The sequence below is a fragment of the Sminthopsis crassicaudata genome, chromosome 3 (assembly GCF_048593235.1).
Source record: "Sminthopsis crassicaudata isolate SCR6 chromosome 3, ASM4859323v1, whole genome shotgun sequence".
Lineage (NCBI taxonomy): Eukaryota > Metazoa > Chordata > Mammalia > Dasyuromorphia > Dasyuridae > Sminthopsis > Sminthopsis crassicaudata.
Genome location: NC_133619.1, coordinates 642,707,795 through 642,726,492, shown reverse-complemented (window position 1 = coordinate 642,726,492; position 18,698 = coordinate 642,707,795). Strand labels below are relative to the sequence as shown.

The 18,698-nt window shown below is 44.4% G+C and overlaps 1 protein-coding gene across 4 annotated transcripts; it reads right to left on the bottom strand.

Moving 5' to 3' along the window:
• Nucleotides 1–1,275: 1,275 nt before the first annotated feature.
• On the bottom strand, nt 1,276–18,344 carry ZNF544 (zinc finger protein 544). Of its 4 annotated transcripts, none has more exons than XM_074307094.1 (5): nt 18,215–18,344; nt 16,577–16,736; nt 14,449–14,528; nt 9,566–9,692; nt 1,276–5,196 (listed from the first exon to the last, which is right to left on the bottom strand). In XM_074307094.1, the coding sequence occupies exons 2-5, from the start codon at nt 16,590–16,592 to the stop codon at nt 4,049–4,051; spliced, it is 1,371 nt and encodes a 456-aa protein (XP_074163195.1). In that variant the 5' UTR covers nt 16,593–16,736; nt 18,215–18,344; the 3' UTR covers nt 1,276–4,048. The 4 variants fall into 4 exon arrangements, with proteins under 4 accessions (XP_074163195.1, XP_074163194.1, XP_074163197.1 ...); XM_074307093.1 differs by having other exon boundaries at nt 16,577–17,883; nt 18,215–18,299; XM_074307096.1 differs by lacking the exon at nt 18,215–18,344 and adding an exon at nt 17,583–18,135.
• Between the last annotated feature and the right edge of the window lie 354 nt (nt 18,345–18,698).

Genomic DNA, 18,698 nt, shown 5'->3' with positions numbered 1-18,698 from the left:
CTACCTCTCAATATACAAAGTTCCATCTAATCCAGCCCATCTTAACATACTTAACAGCCAGTCATCCAGTCTTTCATAGGTACCTTTGGTATCAGGGCACCCACTATCCACCCAGATAACACTCCATTTTTTTCTGGATGTCTAGCTTTTAGTGTTGGAAGCTAAATCTTGCTCTTTGCAGCTTCCATGCATTCATTGCTTCCAATTTTACTCTGGTTGGGTGTATAGCATGATGTTTGGGGAAGAACAGTACCTCTAGTGTAACTCACTAGAAAACAGTGATGGCTTTCCAACTTTAGTGCCTACCTGATTCACCCAAATCTCACCTGTGCCTTCAAAAAGCTATAGCAGGCAGAGCAGTCATACTCCCACTAAACCATTTTGCAGATAGTGAGTCAAGAGGTTGTCTACCCAAAGCATGTGAAGTTTGTTGTATTCCATAAATTAAAAATAAAATAATTTTTAAAACTCAATTTATGCGCAAATCAGAAGACCTCACTCATAGCATTTTATCATTTTTACCTGCCTCAAAGTCCTATGCCAATGAGCAAGTAATGAAACAGCAGGTACAAATACAATGGGAGCTGAATATAGGTGGTCCAGGCCCGGGCCATTGTCTTCTCACTGGACTGAAGCAACAGTGGCATTCAACAGCCCTCTGGGTGTCTGAGCAGCCTTTTTTTAAGGATCTCCCTGCTCATTTTCTGGTATGATGAAGGGGCTAATTGTTTCATTTAACCATGGTCTGCTTTTCTCAATAGGAGGTATACCATCCTGTGGTTAAAATACCAAAAAAAATGTATGAAAACTTTCACAAAGATGATTCCCCTCATCATTGGTACATGGAATGTGTACACACATATAGACACCCCAAAATCTAGGAGCTGGTGTGTTTTGCAACCAAAACTAATCTAGTCAACAGCTTGTATGCCTCTCACGGGAGCGAACGACAGGCTCATGACAATGAGATCACCACTTGCACCATTATCAGTGCCTATGCTCCCACCGTGACAAATCTTGATGGAAAATGTTATGGAGGCCAGAATCCTCCTTTACCCTTAAAGTGCCAGAAGAAGATAAGCTTATAATTCTGGGGGACTTTAATGAAAGAGAAGGTACAGTCTTCAAGATCTGACAGGGAGTCTTTGGAGGGGTGAAGTCAGAAACACACAGCAATAGCAACAGACACTTACTACTGATGACTTGTGCATGACTTCATCACCAATACTGTCTTCCATTTGCCTAAATGCAATAAAACTTCATGGATACAGCCTCATAGCACAGGCATTTAATAGTCTCTGTGATTGTTAGAAGAAGCAGACAGGATGCGAGAGTGACAAAGGCAATGTGAGGCGCAGAGTGCAGAACTTCTGATCACAGACATGCTCTCCAAGCTAAATATTTGCATTTGAAAAAATGTAGCAACCCCAGAGCAAGACAACTCCCAGAAAGTTAATGTCAAAACTTCATGTAGTTCTCCAAACAAAAACAGTTTGTTGTTAACTTGGAGTGAACGCTGAGCCAACACGTGATTGGCAAGAGTGGTGGTGTACAACACCACATTTACTCATCTGGGCTAGAATACCTGAAAACATCAAGACTCATTTGACGAAAAAGATGAGAAAATTCAGAAACTGACAAACTAAAAATGAGAACTCCCCAGGTTTACCAGCAGGATAGTTAAAACATCTCTAAGGCAGGGTTTAACTCCATCAAAAGTAAAGTGCAAGTGAGCTTAGAAATGCAGGATTCCGGGCTCAGCAAGAAGGCAGTTTTATACTGTAAAGAACAACCTAAAGTGCTTTTATGATGTCCTGAGGGTTATTGATGCGCCACAGACATATGCCGTATCTCATCTTCTCAGTGCTGAGGGAGCCACATTGATTAGTAATAAGGAATAATGCTGAAGAGAAAGGCTGAACACTTCCATAATATTCTCTGAAGCCACCAACTGGTTATCTCTGGTTCAAGTCAAGACCTCTCCCGCAAAAATTTCAACTGAAGAGTTTTCAAATGCCATTAGGATCCTCTCATTTGGCAAGGCACATAAAGGTGATTCTATTCCAGTTGAGATTTACAAGGCAAGAGGTCCATTGCTCAATGAAAAGATGACTGAAATTTTCTGGGTTATATGATTGTCCCCCAGGAGTTCAGGAATGCCTCCATTGTCCATCTCTATAAAGGTAAAGGAAATAGGTTGTCTGTGACTGTCATTGATGGCCACACTCCTCTTTGATAGACTGACCTTTTACCTGGAAGGAAATCTACCTGAGAACCATTGTGGTTTCAGAAAGGACCAAGAGAGGGTCAATATGATTTGTGGTCCAGCGACTTCAGGAGAAATGCCAAGAGCAGAGCAGAAGTCTATACACGATGGCCAAGTTACTGTCGGTCTTGAGGGCTTATGAAAACTGTGTCAGAATCTGGTTGCCCAGAGAAGCTCATCATCAGTATTGATCATCAGTATTGTATGTCAGTTTCATGATGACAAGCTTGCCTGGGTTCTGTATGATGCTCTCAACACTTGCCAGTCTCCAGTGAAGTGTGCTTGCTCCTATGCTTTTTAGCATGATGTTTCCATGCTAAAAAATTTTCAGTGATGCCTTCAGCAAGGGTGAAAATGGCACCCAGGTCAGGCCCCTCACTGCCAGTAAATTATTTAACTTGAAAAAGCTCCAAACCAAGACTAATGTGGAAGGAGATTTGGAGCACAACTTTTGGGTTGTTCCGGATTGCACTCAGTGTAGACTCTGAAGCTAAGATGAAACAAAGGATGGATTACTTCTCTTCCTCTTGTGCTAATTTTGGCCTGACAACACAAATAAAATGTAAGTTCTCCACTAGCAAGCACCATGCCATCCACATGTAGACCTATTAATTAAAGCAAACGGAGACATTTTGAGTGTGGTAGATAAGTTCATCTACCTCCAGGAGTGTCCACATATGGCCAGAGCTAGCTCAGTGTTTGGGTGACCTCAAAGGAAAGTGTGAGCAAGAAGACATATTAGGCTGCCTACCAAACTGAAGGTCTACTGAGCCCTTGTACTGACCTCGTTGTTGTACACCCATGAAACCCGGACCATCCATCAACGCCGGGCCAGAAAACCTAGTTGCTGCCATTTGAATTGTCTTAGGAAGATTCTGAAGATCGCCTGATAAAGTGCCAGACACTGAGGTGCTTCCTGAAGCTGAACTGCCAAGCCCGGGCACTCTACTGCAGAGAGGACAGCTCTGAGGCTGGTCACTTGGTTTGAATCCCAACATACATTAGCCTAAAAGCCTTTAACAGAGAACTCACAAAGAGGTCAGAAGAAACAGCAGCAGAACATGCTCAAAGTCTCTCCAAAGGACTTTGGGGCTGATTGGGTGACATGGGAGACAGTGGCAAAGGACAGGCCAGCATGGAGTGCCCACATCAAAGGAGCTGTGCTTTGAGCAAAGCAGAATTGCAGGAGCTCTGTAAATGTGGAAAGAGCTCCATTCCAAAGTTCATCTGGACTATTTGTTCCCGACTATGGCAGAGCACTGGGAGCTCTTATTGGTCCGATAAGCCAGTTGGATACTATGCCTGGACTCCAACACGGTGCCATTTTGGTTTTAAAGAACTACCCAGCCGGAACCAGTGACCAGGCAGAACAAATCTAATTCCTTTTTCTCACTGTAACCTGATTCTTTCCCTCTCCTTACAATCATATGAGCAAAATGCAAATCTATTATTAAAAGGGCAGGGACAGGAGTACTATCAGAGAATTAAATGAATTATCCCAAATATATATAACACATTTTATTAAGTGGGTTTAAAAAGTGAAATGGATTTTACTTCCTCTGAGCAACATGAACAATAAGAAATTATCAGAAGACAGATCAAATGTATTACTCGTAAGTGTGAATGGTTTAAATGCCACCATTAAATGAACAAGAGCCTGGCCCCTGGCAGCTCACAGACTGTCCAGCACATGGTAGGCTTGTTGTCAACACTTGTTGATTGAAGATGCTCTTTCAGAAAACACATTGCCGCAGAGATAAAGCTGGACTAGCTTAGACGTGGCTAGCTTTTCTCTCTGGAGTGAATCTTTTGATGACGGGTTAGGTTGGTGCTCCGTGTGAAGGTTTTCCCACACTCTTCACAGCTGTAAGGCTTCTCCCCGGTATGAATCTTCTGATGTTTACTGAAGTTCGAGTGGTGCCGGAAGGCTTTCCCACACTCACTGCATTCATAGGGTTTTTCTCCAGTATGAATCCTCTCGTGTTCAACAAGCTCTGACCGGTGACTAAAGGCCTTGCCACACTCTGGACATTTAAAAAGCTTCTCTCCACTGTGAATCTTGTGGTGTTTAATGAGGCTGGACCACTGCCTGAAGGCTTTCCCACACTGGTCACACTGGAAAGGCTTCTCCCCCGTGTGAATCCTCTGGTGCTGCACCAGGACGGAGGATTTGCAAAAGGCTTTCCCGCACCGCTCACACGTGTAAGGTTTCTCTCCCGTGTGGATCCTCTGATGGACGATAAGGTAGGAGCTACTGCTGAAGGCTTTCCCACACTCGGTGCACTGGTAAGGCTTCTCTGCAGTGTAAGTTCTCTGGTGCACAACGAGTTCTGAATGGTGGTTGAAGGTTTTCCCACATTCGCTACATTTGTGGGGTTTCTCCCCCGTGTGGATCCTGTGATGTACAATGAGGTAGGAGCTGTTGCTAAAGGCCTTCCCACATTCAGTACATTTATAAGGCTTCTCTCTTGTATGAATCCTCTGATGGACAGTGAGGTAGGAGCTGTTACTGAAGGTTTTCCCACACACACCACATTTATAAGGTTTCTCTCCTGTGTGGATCCTCCGGTGGACAGTGAGAGCTGAGCGGTTATTAAAGGCCTTCTCACAGTCGCTACATTTATAAGGCTTCTCTCCAGTATGGATTCTCTGATGCACAGTGAGAGCTGAGCGGTTATTAAAGGCCTTCTCACAGTTGGTACATTTATGTTTCCTTCCCATGGGGACTGTATGATGTTTGACTGTTTGCTTCATGTGTCTCTCCTCCCCCTGAGGTCTCACCGTCTGGCTCCCACATTCCCCATCGATCCACAAAACAGATCGGTGAGCACGCAGTCTGAGGCTTTCCACTGGCCCCTCGCTGGACATTTCTTCTGCAGGGAGATTCCCCTTTGAACCTTTCTCCTGGGTCTTGTGCCTAATCTCCCAGCCTAAAAGAGAATAAAATGAAGGGTGAGGATCCCTGGTGAATTGAACTGGGCAGCTTGGATGAAGTAAGGCAATTGTCAAAGGTGAATGAACATCCCAAAACATGTCCTTTGCTCTCTGGGAGGAGAATGGGAAAGGGCAAGAAGGGGAAAGTGAGGACAGCCAGAGAAAATGCCCAGAATAAGAAAAACAGCAGACCACCTGAGGTTTAGGAAATTGGTTTTGGTGACTGAATGGAAGATGGACTGGAGTAAGAAATGCCTGAGGCAGGCAGACCAATGACCCTGTCAGGCTATCCCAATAATCCAGATGGTAGGTGTTAAATGATAAGGGTCTACACTAGGGTGGAGGCAGCCAGAAAGAAATGATTCAAATATCATGGAGTCACGTCAGGATAACACAAGACTTAGCAGCTTCTACACTAAACAATCTGAGAGCTGGGAATGCAATATTCCAGAGAGTAAAGATTACAACTGAAGAATCGCCTAACCAGAAACATTGAATATAATCCTTCAAGGGGAAGATGGATATTCAGTGAAAGAAAGGACTTTTTTGATCAAAAGACCACGGCTAAACAGAAAATCTGACTTTCAAATACAAATGCAAATGGGAGGAAGGAGAAGGAGCATATGAACCTTACTCTCATTAGAAATGGTTTAAACATGGCCCTCTTCAACAATGAGATGAACCAAATCAGTTCCAATAGAGCAGTAATGAACTGAACCAGCTACACCCAGCGAAAGAACTCTGAGAGATGACTATGAATCACTGCATGGAATTCCCAATCCCTCTAATTTTGTCTGCCTGCATTTTTTATTTCCTTCACAGGCTAATTGTACACTATTTCAAAGTCCGATTCTTTTTGTACAGCAAAATAACTGTATGGACATGTACACATATATTGTATTTAACTTATACTTTAACATATTTAACATGTATCGGTCAACCTGCCATCTGGGGGAGGTGGAGGTGGAGGGAAGGAGGGGAAAAGTTGAACAAAAGGTTTTGCAATTGTCGATGCTGAAAAATTACCTATGCATATATCTTATAAATAAAAAGCCATAATCAAAAAAAAGAGAGAGAAAGAGAAAGAAATGGTTCAAAAAGGGAATAACCTACCCACTCAATTGGGTGTAAAATTCTATCTTTCCCTACAAGGAAGTAGAAAGATAAATGCATGAGAGGAAGGTGAAGGGGAGGTGGGAAAAGATAGAAGGGAGAGGGATTGAGGTAAAAATAAGAAGCAAAACATTTGAGGATGGACAGTAGAATAAACAGGAAGAAAATAAGATGATGGAAAATACATAATAGTCATAACAAAAAATTTACAGTATTTTTCTCTGAGAAAGGTCTCATTTCTCAAATATATAGAGAACTAAGTCACATATAGAAATAAAATCAAAGAATATGAAGTAACCAAAGCTATCTATAGTCATATGAAAAATTTCTAAATCATTACTGACCAGGAAAAAGCAAATTAAAACAACTCTGAGCTACATTTTCACCCTTCAGATTGGCTAAAATGGCAAAAAAAAAAAAAAAAAAAAAAAAAAAAAGGGAAATGATAGATGCTGAATAGATGTGAGAAAGCTGGGACATTAAAACTCCACTGTTGGTGGAGTTGTAAACTGAGCCGACCATTTTGGAAAGTAATTGGAACTATGCCCAAAGGCCTATAAAACCTTGTGTTCCCTTTGACCATGCAATACTGTGACTAGGTAGGTCTGTGACCCAGAGAGATAAAAACAAAAAGAAAAAGGATCTATAAGTACAAAAATATTTAGAATAGTCATTCTCCTAGTGGTGGCAAAGAATTGGAAATTGAGGAGATATCCACCAGTTGGCAATGGCCGGACAAGCTGCTGTATCTGATTGTGATGGAATGCAATCAGAAGAAATGAGGAGCAGGCAGATTTCAGAAAAATGACTTATATGAACTGTCGCAAAGTGAAATGAGCAGGAGCAGAACACTGTCTGATGACCACTTATGAATGACTTAGTTATCTCAGCAATACGATATCTTCAAAGAAAGATAGAGTCTAAATGCAGATGGAAGCGGACTTTTTCTTGAGAGTTTTTTGTCTGTATTTTCTTTTACAACGTGACTGACATGGAAATACATTTTGCATGACTTCACCTATAAAACCTATGTCAAATTGCTTGCCTTCTCAATTAGGAGGCAAGAAGTGGGAAGAAGGGAGAGAAACTGGGAATCAAAAATTAAAAAAAAAAAATGTTAAAAACTGTTCTTGCTTGTAATTGGGGAAGAATAAAATATTAAATGTGATGTACAATTTGAGAGCCACCTTTTACAGAAGATATGACCCCCTGGACATGTATCTGTATAATACAGCCAAAATTCTATTTCATTTTCTATGTGTACATATATGTATTTGTGTATCATTCACAAATACATTCAAAATTATACTTAATCTTCTGTATGTGTAGGTACATATGTATGACACAGCATGACATGGCCAAAATTTTATTTTATCTTCTGTGTATTTTGTTTTTCTTGTGACACTCTCAAGAATAGATGCTCCTCCATAGCCAGAGCTGTTTCATTTTTGCCTCTGCCTTCTCCACAAAGAGCCTCTGACACACACACACACACACACACACACACACACACATACACAAAACCAGATAGGCATGAATGCATGCAAGCACATATGCACAGGAATGAAAAAACAAATGAGAAAATTCCAAAATCAAGGACTAAAAACTAATAACTGAAGCTGAAAGAATTTTTCCATAAAAGTTTGCAATAAAAGCAATCCCTAAAGTAATAGAAGAACTTAATGAATTTATAAATTCTTCCTCCAAACAAAAAACTTGTTACTTACAAGGCACACTCATCTAACTTACAAAAAAATAAAAGTAAAATTGAAGCTGTTCACCCATCTACGTCAGAATACTTACAAACATCAAGATGTATTTGAAGAAAATGATGCACAAATTCAGAGTATGCCAAATGAAAAACAAGAACTCCACAGTGTGTAACAGCAGAATAGTTCATTCATCTCTAAGAAAGAGCAATTAACTCCATCAAAAGTAGCACAAGTAAAGCTACGAGAGATTCTTGGCTCAGTAAGACCTATGAAATTCCATTTTCTGCTGAGAGTAATAATCCAAAGCCTTTTTGTGACGCACTGACGGCTATTTATGGGCCAAAGTTCTGTGGTGCATCTCAACTACTCTGTGCTGATGGAGCCACATTGATGAATGGTAAGTTCAAGATCCCAAAGAGATGGACTGCACACTTTTTATAGTGTAAGAAACTGAAGCCACTGACCTTTTACCTTGAAATCAATCCCTCCCTTAGCTGAAGTCCCAGCTGATGAAGACGGTTTGAACATCATTAGGCCTTATTCCGGCCACAAAGTACCTGATGCTGATTCTATTCCAACTAAGATTTACACGACGGGGGGGATCTATTATTCATGCAAAAGCTGACTGAAGTTTTCCAGATTGTATAGCAAGAGGAGGTCATCCCCCAGGAGGCTAAGGATGCCTCAACTGTCCACCTCTATCTATACAACATGGGGGAAATGACCTAGCAGTACTGATTGGATTAAATTAAAACAATTCTGAGTTGTTACCACGTACCTATTAGATTGGTTAATAGTACAGAAATTAGATTGTCTTCTCTCTTACTCAATGATCGCAAGATTCTTACCAGGCAGATCCTACACCTGGAAAAAGGTCATCTACCAGAGAACCAGAGAGGCTTCAGAAAAGGCGAGGAAATGGTCAAACTGGTATCAGAGAAATGCCAGGGCAGAACAGCTGCACGTACTTGCACACACACACACACACACACACACACACACACATACACACACACACACACACACACAAATACATGCCTATGCATGTGTGTGCATGGAAACACACACAAGCACATATATGCACATATACACACATGACCAGAATACGGGTTTGAATGGCTGCTTCCCCCCAAAAAAAGAACAAACTCAGGTAGAGCTAGGTCTGAAGTCTGAGGACTGGGAGATACATATATCCTGTAAATAAAAAGCTATAATAAAAAAAAAGAGAGCGAACCTCTCCCTCTCCAGAGGTTGGGCTAGTCACTTTCAAGAGTCTTTAGGTTCTGAGTATATGTGTGGAGAGAGAGAGACAGACAGAGACAGAGACAGAGACATAGAGAATACCCCCAAGATACCTCTCAGACTCTACATACGCACAAAAAAAGATGATCCTAAATCTACACACACACACATATGCCCACTCACATCTGGACCTCTACTCCAAACTCAGCCTCCTCAGACTCCCAGTCCTGCTCCTAGACAGGAAACAAAGAGCAGCAGATATTGAATTATGGGACCAAGGGGAGAGGGGCTGCCTTACCCAAGGAGACAAGGTTCTGGTAGGTCTCCAGCATCACGTCCTGGTACAGCTGCTTCTGAGCGGGGCCCAGATGCTCCCACTCCTCAAGGGTGAAGTCCACGGCCACATCCCTGAAGGTCACGGGCTCCTGAAAAACAAGCACATGCCTGCTAAGGGAGCACAGGAGAAAGACTTCTAAGTCTTTGGGGCTTCATTTCTTCCTTTTATAAAATGTGATGCCATGCAAAGTCCCTGCCCAAATGGATAAGCTAAGTGAGAAATTAAGGCTGGCACTTACAATGGAGGGGTCTGGGAAAGGTCTCTTGAACAAGATGAGATCTGAAGCAAGTCTTGAAGGAAAAAAGAAATTCAAGAGTTGGAAGAGACAAAGCATTCCAGACATAGAGGATAGCCAGGACAAAGGTATGAAGGTGAAAGGTGGAGAGTCATGTGAGGACAGCAAGAAGGTGAGTGTTGCTGGATCTTGGTACCTACAGAGAGAAAGAGCATGTGTGAAAACTGGAAAGGTGGGAAGGAGTCAGAGTAGGAAGACCTTTAAATTCTAAGCAGGAAAGGTGGTCAAGAACTTGGTGGATAAGAAGTAGACATGATAAGATCACTCATGGCTGGATGAAAAATGGACTGAAGAAGGGAGAAACTTGAGGCAGGGTGGGAGCCAATAGCTCTTTCTTTTTTTTTTTTTTTTTTTTCCCCTGAGGCTGGGGTTAAGTGACTTGCCCAGGGTCACACATCTAGGAAGTGTTAAGTGTCTGAGACCAGATTTGAACTCGGGTCCTCCTGAATTCAAGGCTGGTGCTCTGTCCACTGCACCACCTAGCTGCCCCCACCAATAGCTCTTTCAATAAGCTAGGTGTCAGGTGATCAAGGCAAGCACCAGAATAGAATCCATGTCAGAGGAAAAAAGGGGAAGCACTGAAGAGATGCTGCAGGGGTGACATGGACCAGTGATGGTGAGGAGGTGACATGGACCAGAGATATAATAGAGGTGAAATGGACCAGAGATGCTACAGAGGTGAAATGGACCACAGATGGTGTGGCGGTGATATGGACCAGAGATGGCGCAGAGGTGACATGGAATAGAGATAGAACAGAGGTGAAATGGACTTTAAAGGATTCTTGATGAAAAGACCAGAGCTTTTTGAAATTTTGACTTTCAAATACAAGACTCTAGAGAAGCATGAAAGGGTAAAACAGGAAAGGGAAATCATAAGGGGACTTAATAAAATTTAATTCTTTACATTTCTACATGAGATGATACTTGTAACTTCTAAGAACTTTTTCATTATTGGGGCATGAAATATATATAGACAGAGGGCATAGGTGTGAATTGAATGTGAAAGGATGATATAATAAAACACAATAAATAAACAATAAAAAAGCAATTAAAGGGGAGATGGAATGTATTGGGAGAAAGGAAAAAACAGAGGTATAATGGGATAAATTATCTTACATAAAATAAGCAAAAAAAAAATTTAATAAGAATTGGTTCAAAGAGGGAATCATACACACACTCAATTGGTACAGAAATCTATCTTGTCCTACAACAAAGTAGATGGGGAAGGAGATACAAAAAGGGGAAAGATGATAGAAGGAATGGCAGATTTAAGGAGGGGATGGTCAGAAGCAAAACACTTTTGAGGAGGGATAGGGTGAAAGGATAGAGAGAATAGGATAAGCAGAAGGGAAATACAATTCATAAGTGCTATTATAGGAAGACAATTGCAGAAAATTTTCTGATAAAAATCTCATTTCTCAAATATATAGAGAATTGAATCAAATTTATAAAAATAAGATCCATTCCCCAACTGATAAATGATTTAAAAGATATAAATAGTTTTCAAACAAATTAATGAAAGCAATCTATAACAACAATGCCCTAGCAGTACTGATTGGATTAAATTAAAACAATTCTGAGTTATATAAGTACCTATTAGATTGGGTAATAGGACAGAAAAGAAAAATGAAAAATGGTGGAGGGGGATGGGGAAAATGAGACATTAGTGCAGTTGTGAAATGATTCAATCTTTCTGTAGAACAATTTGGAACTGTGTCCAAAGGGCTATAAAATCATACATGCTAACCTTTGATACAGCAGTGTCTCTATTGGGTCTGTATTCCAAAGAGATCATAAAAGGAAAAACAGGGCAGATAGGCAGTGGATAGAGCATCAGCCCTGAAGTCAGGAGGCCAGATGTCAAATCTGGCTTAGACACTTAACACTTCCTAGCTGTGTGACCCTGGGCGAGTCACTTAACCCCAATTGCCTCAGTGGAAGGGAAGGGAAGGGAAAGAGGAAGGAGAAAGGAAAAGGGAAGGGGAAGGGGAAGGAAAAACAAAAAAATGTTTGTGGTAGACCTTTTGGTAGTGGCAAGGAACTGGAGAGTGAGTGGCTTCCCATCAGTTAGAGAATGGCTGAATAAGTTATGATATATAAATGCTATGGAATATTATTGTTCTATAAGAAATCAACAGGATGATTTTAGAGAGGCCTGGACAGATTTACATGAACTGATGCTGAGTGAAGTGAGCAGAACCAAGAGAACATTTTACACAGCAACAAGAACCAATGATCAGTTCTAATGAGGTGGCTCTTTTCAACAATGAGAGGATTCAATTCCAATGCATTTGTGATAGAGAGAGCCATCTAAGATGCATCCAAAAAGAGGACTGTGGGAACTGAGTGTGGATCACAACATAGTATTTTCAGCTCTTTTGTTATTGTTTGCTTGCTTTTTAAAATTTCTCCTTTTTTCCTCTTGATCTGATTTTTCTTGTGCAGCATGATAAATGTAGAAATATATTTAGAAGAATTGCCCATATTTAACTTATATTGGATTACTTCTCTCTAGAGGAGGGGGGAAAGAGAAGAGTGAGGGAGAAAAATATGGAACACAAGGTTTTGCAAAAGTGAATGTTGAAACTTCTTTGTATGTATTTTGAAAACAAAAAGCTATTTAATTTTTTTTAAAATCATGCATTACTTTTGACCTAAATACCACTACTAGATCTGTATCCCAAACGAATTATTTTTAAAAAAGGAAAGGACCTATACATATTAAAAAAAATTTTAAAAGCTCTTTTCTGGGGCAAAGAATGGAAATTTGAGAGGATGCCCATCAATTGGGAAATGGCTGAATAAATAGTGGTATGTGATTATGAGGGAATACTCTATTGTGATGGAATCCATTATAAGAAATCATAAGCAGATTGCTCTCAGAAAAAAGGGGAAGGCGTTCCATGAGCTGATACAAAGTAAAGTGTTCTGTGTACAAAGTAATGGCAATAATGCCAGACGTTCATGTATGAAGCTATTCTCAGTGATACAATGATACAAGGTATTTAGTATAAAGCTATTCTCAGCGATACAATGATGCAAGATGTTCAGTGTAAGCTATTCTCAGTGATACATTGATGCAAGATGTTCAGTGTAAGCTATTCTCAGTGATACATTGATGCAAGATGTTCAATGTAAGCTATTCTCAGCGATACAATGATGCAAGATGTTCAGTGTAAGCTATTCTCAGTGATACATTGATGCAAGATGTTCAGCAGTGAAGGACTCAGCCACTCTCAGAGATACAATGATGCAAGAGGACAGACTTCTGATGAAAAACACTGTCCATCTCCAGAGAAGGATCTGGTGCTATCTGACTACAAACTGAAGCATACATTCTTTTTACTTTATTTTTCCAGAGGTCTTTTTATGGGGGGAGGAGGACAGGGGTCCATGTTTTCTTTTACAACATGACTTATTTGGAAATGGTGTGCGTGGCCTGAATTGCCCGGCCTACTCAATGAGGGGGGAGGGAAGGAATTAAGGAAGAGGATCTAGAATTCAAAGTTTTCAAAATGAATGTTAAAAATTGCTTTTACCTGTAACTAGGAAAAAGCAAAATAATAAAGAAAAAGAAAAAAAAATGACGTCTACTGGATGCCCAGTTGGAAAGGTCTGAAAGACTGCTGGGAGTCTCTCCAAAAACACAATGATGAATTCCTCAGAACCAGGGAGGTCCCCAAGAGAGCAAACACTGAGCCCTCAGCTTGGCCCCTACAAAAACACACAGATGCCCAGCTCCAAGCTTTTGTTCACACCATTCTCCCCACTACAAGTGCCATCCCCAAAGCCTTCCTTGATTGCGTGGCAGCCCTTAAACCCAGTGCCTGACCCTTGTTTGCCCACCCATGCTTATATTTGGGCTGCCCTCCTCCTGGGCTAAAGCCCTGTCTCTCCGGGGAGATCACAGCTCCCAGAAGACAAGGGCCAGCCCTCCAACCCTCCCTCTGAGGCCCACAGAAGGAGTGGGATCTGTGGAAGAGAGGAAGGAGGAGCAGAGTGGAGAGAGTGGGACCCAATCCTTACCTCTGTGCGAAACAAAATTCTGAACCCCAAAATGGGCGCACATTCACTAAGGGTGAGTGGAGCAGTTTAAACTCCCTGGGGGTGAGACAGAAAGGAGAAGCACCTTTTCTCCTCTGGCTCAGTCCTACTCCTCCCTTCTGAGGCCTGGCCCAGCCCAGCCTGCCAGCCTTCCTCCTCCCCCCCTTCCAGGCAGCTCTGGCCAGACCTCTCAAGGTCAAAGACAGCCTCTCTCCTGGCACGGCTTCATAGTGTGAGGTTCAGGAAGCTTCTCATTTGCCTCTAGTTCTGCCTCTGAGCCCAGCCAGGCTAGCAGCTTTAGAGCTGGTGCCCTTAGCAGAAGCTGCAGCCGAGCTAGCTCCCAGACTCACCAGGGGTCTGTCTGGGGGGAGACTGCACCCCCCACCCCAGTTCTTTACAAAGTTTGGGGAAACCTATCAACATTTCTTGCACCCTCAAGGAGTGTCCATTCAGACAGGTGGTGACCAGGGATGGATCTATCTACACACCAAAGCCAGAAACCTACCTGGGAAGGGACTGCTCCATCCTGCTCCTCTTCTTCCTCCTCCTCCTCCTGGGCTGGGGCTGCACCCTCAGTGGGCAGAGCTAGGGGAAGACATGGGAGTCATGGGTGGGAGGCCAGACCTGGGCAGTACTAGCTCCTGAGGCCTCCTCACTCTTTGTTCCCCCCTTCCCCTTCTCCCCTTTCTTCCTCCTCCTCCTATTCTTCCTCCTCTCCCTCCAATGGGTTATGCCCTCAGTGAGCAGCACTGGAGAGGGACCAGGCCTTGCCAGTGGTGGCTAGCTGTCCTCCCCCTCTCTCTTCTTCTCCCTCCCCCTCTTTCTTTTCCTGCCCCTTCCTTCTCTCTCTTCTTTTTCCTGCTCCTCCCTTCCCCTTCCCCCTCTTCTTCTTCCATCTCTAGGGTACCAAAGGAAGAAAAGGAAGCCTGGCCATAGCCCTACTCCACCAGTGGGAAGAACTATTGGGGCTACGGTGTAAGGAACCCTAATAAGAAATCCTAAGTGAGTCCGGGCCATGCCTTTTGTATAACTGTTTGCTGAGAACATGAGAAAGTGCTTGTGATACCCGTAGTGGTCCTTTCAGATGGATTTATTCCTTTCTGATTCCCAACCCCTCCTAGCTGATCCATTCAAGAAGCTAGGACTTTTGATTCACAAATCCTGGTCAAAAGCACCCTTTTGAATTCCAACCCTAACCCTAACCCAACTCTAGATCTCATCACTTGCAACCATCTCACAAAATGCCAGGGAAGCACCCAAGAACGACCGGCCACCTTTGTGGTGCCATCGTCAATGAGCATCCTTTATGACCAGCCAGGGTTTTTACCCTGGAAACCTGGCCAGTGTCTTGAGTAAACCCAGTTCTCCTAAAGTAATCAACGCATATTCTCCTTGGTGGGCCTTTTGTGAGGGAGCAGTCCCTGGAAGGCCGCTTGGTCTCAAGGGTAATGTATCAAAGGAGGACATTTAGCTCAGAGCCTTCTTTGTTCTCAGCCTGTAAAAACCCCTTAGTGAAAGGGACTTTGAGAACTCAGCTAGAAAGCCTTAGACAACTTGTCTAGGGACATTTCAACATCTCTCACTTGAGATGCCAGGGACTCAGATGTTGGTACTTCCTCATGGCAGTGATGGTATCTGTTGTATGGTGTGTGTTTGTTAGTGTCTTTATTGTGACCCCTGTAGTTGTTAATTTTCTATTACTTTTATGCTTAATGGTGATGATGTTTATTTATTTTTTGCTTTTTAGTATCTTTATTGTGGCCATTGTGGTTGTTAATTTTGTATCACTTTTATGCTTAATGTTGATGTCTATTGGACTTGTTTGTTAGTGTCTTTATTGTGGCCACTGTGGGTGTTAATTTTGTATCACTTTTATGCTTAATGGTAATGATGCCTATTTGTTGTTTGCTTTTTAGTATCTTTATTGTGGCCATTGTGGTTGTTAATTTTGTATCACTTTTATTCTTAATGGTGACATGTTGTACTTGTTTGTTTGTGTCTTTATTGTGGCCACTGGGTGTTAATTTTGTATCACTTTTATGCTTTGAGTTTCCTCCTCCCTTATTTCAATCAAGGCTCGGAGCAGTAATAAACTTAGACCCACATTTTTTAAGACTAGGCCAGCTGAAATTCGAATCCCACACCTAGATTAAATTTACACACAAAGATGGGGTGGGAATAAACCCAGGATTTAATCCCAAACTTTCTGACCCCAAACTAAAGCTTTCTCTCCGAGTCCCAGGCTCCTGAACTGGGGAAGAAGTGGGACAAATCTGCTACTAGCCCTAGAGAAGGGACAATTCCCCCCTATTCCCACCCAGAAGACAAACAGGAAACAGAGATGACTCACATCTCTACAGCCTCAGGAGGACCATCCCTACCTGAAAGATAGGGAAATCAAGGCCATGCCCCAGAAGGGAGGGACCTTTCTATGCCCTTAGGTTGGAAAGATAGGAGTGGGAAAAGAGGGTCAAGGCCGAGAACCAGGGCTCCCAGAATGAGGAGAGCCCCTTCTTCCCAGGAGCCCTTCTTCTTCTCCTTGTCTCTGTAGTCATAGGCCTCTGAAATCCTGGAGGCCAGCTCAAGCAGAAGAGGGAACCTGCTGGGGGCCAACCCCCAAATTCCCTTCTTACCCCCCTCCTCCAACATTGGGGCCACCTGGGCAAAGCCGCCCTCAGTGGGGGCTCAATCCTCAGGTAGTCCTAGGATCCCGGGTCTTGGGCGGCTACTCTGCTTACTTCTGGGGGTCCACACACCCTGGGGTTCTGGGGATTGTGCCTTTGAGGGTGGCTGCTGTGGGCAGAAGTACAGAGACATCAGTGAATCAATACACCAACATACATTTATTAAGTTCCTACTGTGTGCCTTGGCCCTTTGCTAACAGCTTGGATTGCAGAGATAAAAACAAGCTTACCCTGGCCTGTGAGGCATAGGAAGCTGGGAGAAGGAAGAGCAACTCTAAATACCAAGGAGGGAACGCTTAGAGTTCATTATGGAAGCAGGCAAGAGCCCCAGGAGCTTCCAGAATGAAGAGGGGCTCTGGTTTCAGCGATAAAAAAAAGAATTTAGAGGGATCTGAATGGCCAGGAGAAAATAAAAGCTCGTTCCATGCAGATGATCTGAGAAGGTGCTTCAGGAATCCTAGCTCATCCAAAAGCCTTCTGGAAATGATCCCCAGCTTTCGCAAAGCTGCAGGACAGAAAATACCCCTTCCCCCCAGATCAGCAGCATTTCCATATGTGGCCCACAAAACCTGGCAGCAAGAGCCGGAAAAGGAAATTTCACTTAAACTACTAGAATGAAAGGGGATCATAACCAGAAAGTGCTTTGGTGGGCAAATGGGGGACAGACTGGGGGGGGGCAGAAACCCACCCCCAATAGCTCCTGAAATGGTCCAGGTGTAAAGTGATGATGGTCTGAGGGAAGGGGAAAGGGCAGTGTCAGAGGAGAAGAGGGGGCCAGAGAATGAGGGGAAGGCAGTGACAGGGGAAAGGAGGGAGCCAGGATGGAGGGGGCAGTGACAGAGCAGAGGAGGGGGCCAGGGGATGGAGAGGTGGGGCAATGTCTGAGAAGAGGCGTGGGAGTTCACAAAGAAAAACAGGCCAGCCCATCACCACTTGACCAAGAGGCGGCCGGTACCTTGGACAGAGACCGGGGTCAGCTGGAGCTGCTCTCAGAGAGGTAAGGGCTTCGTGGGTAGAGCAGGGCGTACCAGGAGCCTGCAGGTCCCAGGGAGGGCAGGGTCACACATGCCCACAAGGGAGGTCCGAGGGAGGGCGCTGAGAACCCCAGGACTTATGGCATGGGGCTCCTCTCTACACCCCAGGGAAACAAGGTGGGCGCACTGTCTGGGGTCCACAAGAAGAGACTGAGGGTCAGAGGGCACCACCTGCCCAGACTCCCGGGGCCCGGAACTCCGATTTGGAGGCGCGCATTCAGCCTGGGTGAGAGCATATTAAGCGCCTGCTGCGAGGCCGGGCATTGGAGACCACCGAGCCCCAAAGACTGGTGACGTCGCCAACCCCTCCTCCCTCCCTGGCCCTCTCTACCAGGGGCTCCGGCGGCGCATTACTTTCCAGAGCCCAGCTTCTCTGCCCGGGGCCCTAGCAACAGCTGACGTCACCTCCAGGCACGATCCCGCAGCAGCAACGAGTGACGTCACCCAGTCACGTCCCCTCCCCGGGCGCTGGGGCTCCTCCCCTCCCCATGCCCCGGACGCTAAGCACTAGCCAAAAGAATCGGGGTTCAGAGACGCCGGGGTCCGCACGTACCGGCTCCGAAGGCGCTGCCCCGGGGTGCGGGGAGCCAGGCACGCAAGGGCCGCCGGGGAACGGGCGCGCAAGGGGCGGCCTGACAGGGCCAGGGCCAAAATGCGTGCATCCCCAGCCGCCGGGAGCACAGTGCGCCTGCGTCCTGAGTCCCTCCAGAGGCCCACCCCTCGCCGGGATGGGGGCGGGGCCTTCCCACGGGCTGCCCAATCATAAGCCGCATCTGAGCCCTCGCCTGTCTCTGCCTAAAAGCCTACCACCCCGCCGTTCTGTCTCCATGGCAACCACCGGCGTGACTCTTCCCCAGCTCCGCCAACCCGGAGCCCAAGGATTCGGCTGGGCCAGCTTCTGGAGCGACTGGGGATCCTCTTCTCCCGCCCCGGCTTCCCTCCCGCGCTCTCCCCAGATCTAAGATCGCTCAGAGATCCCCCGCGTTCCCAGCTGGTCTAAGAGTGCTTGAGATCCCCCCAGCTCTCATGGAGGCTAA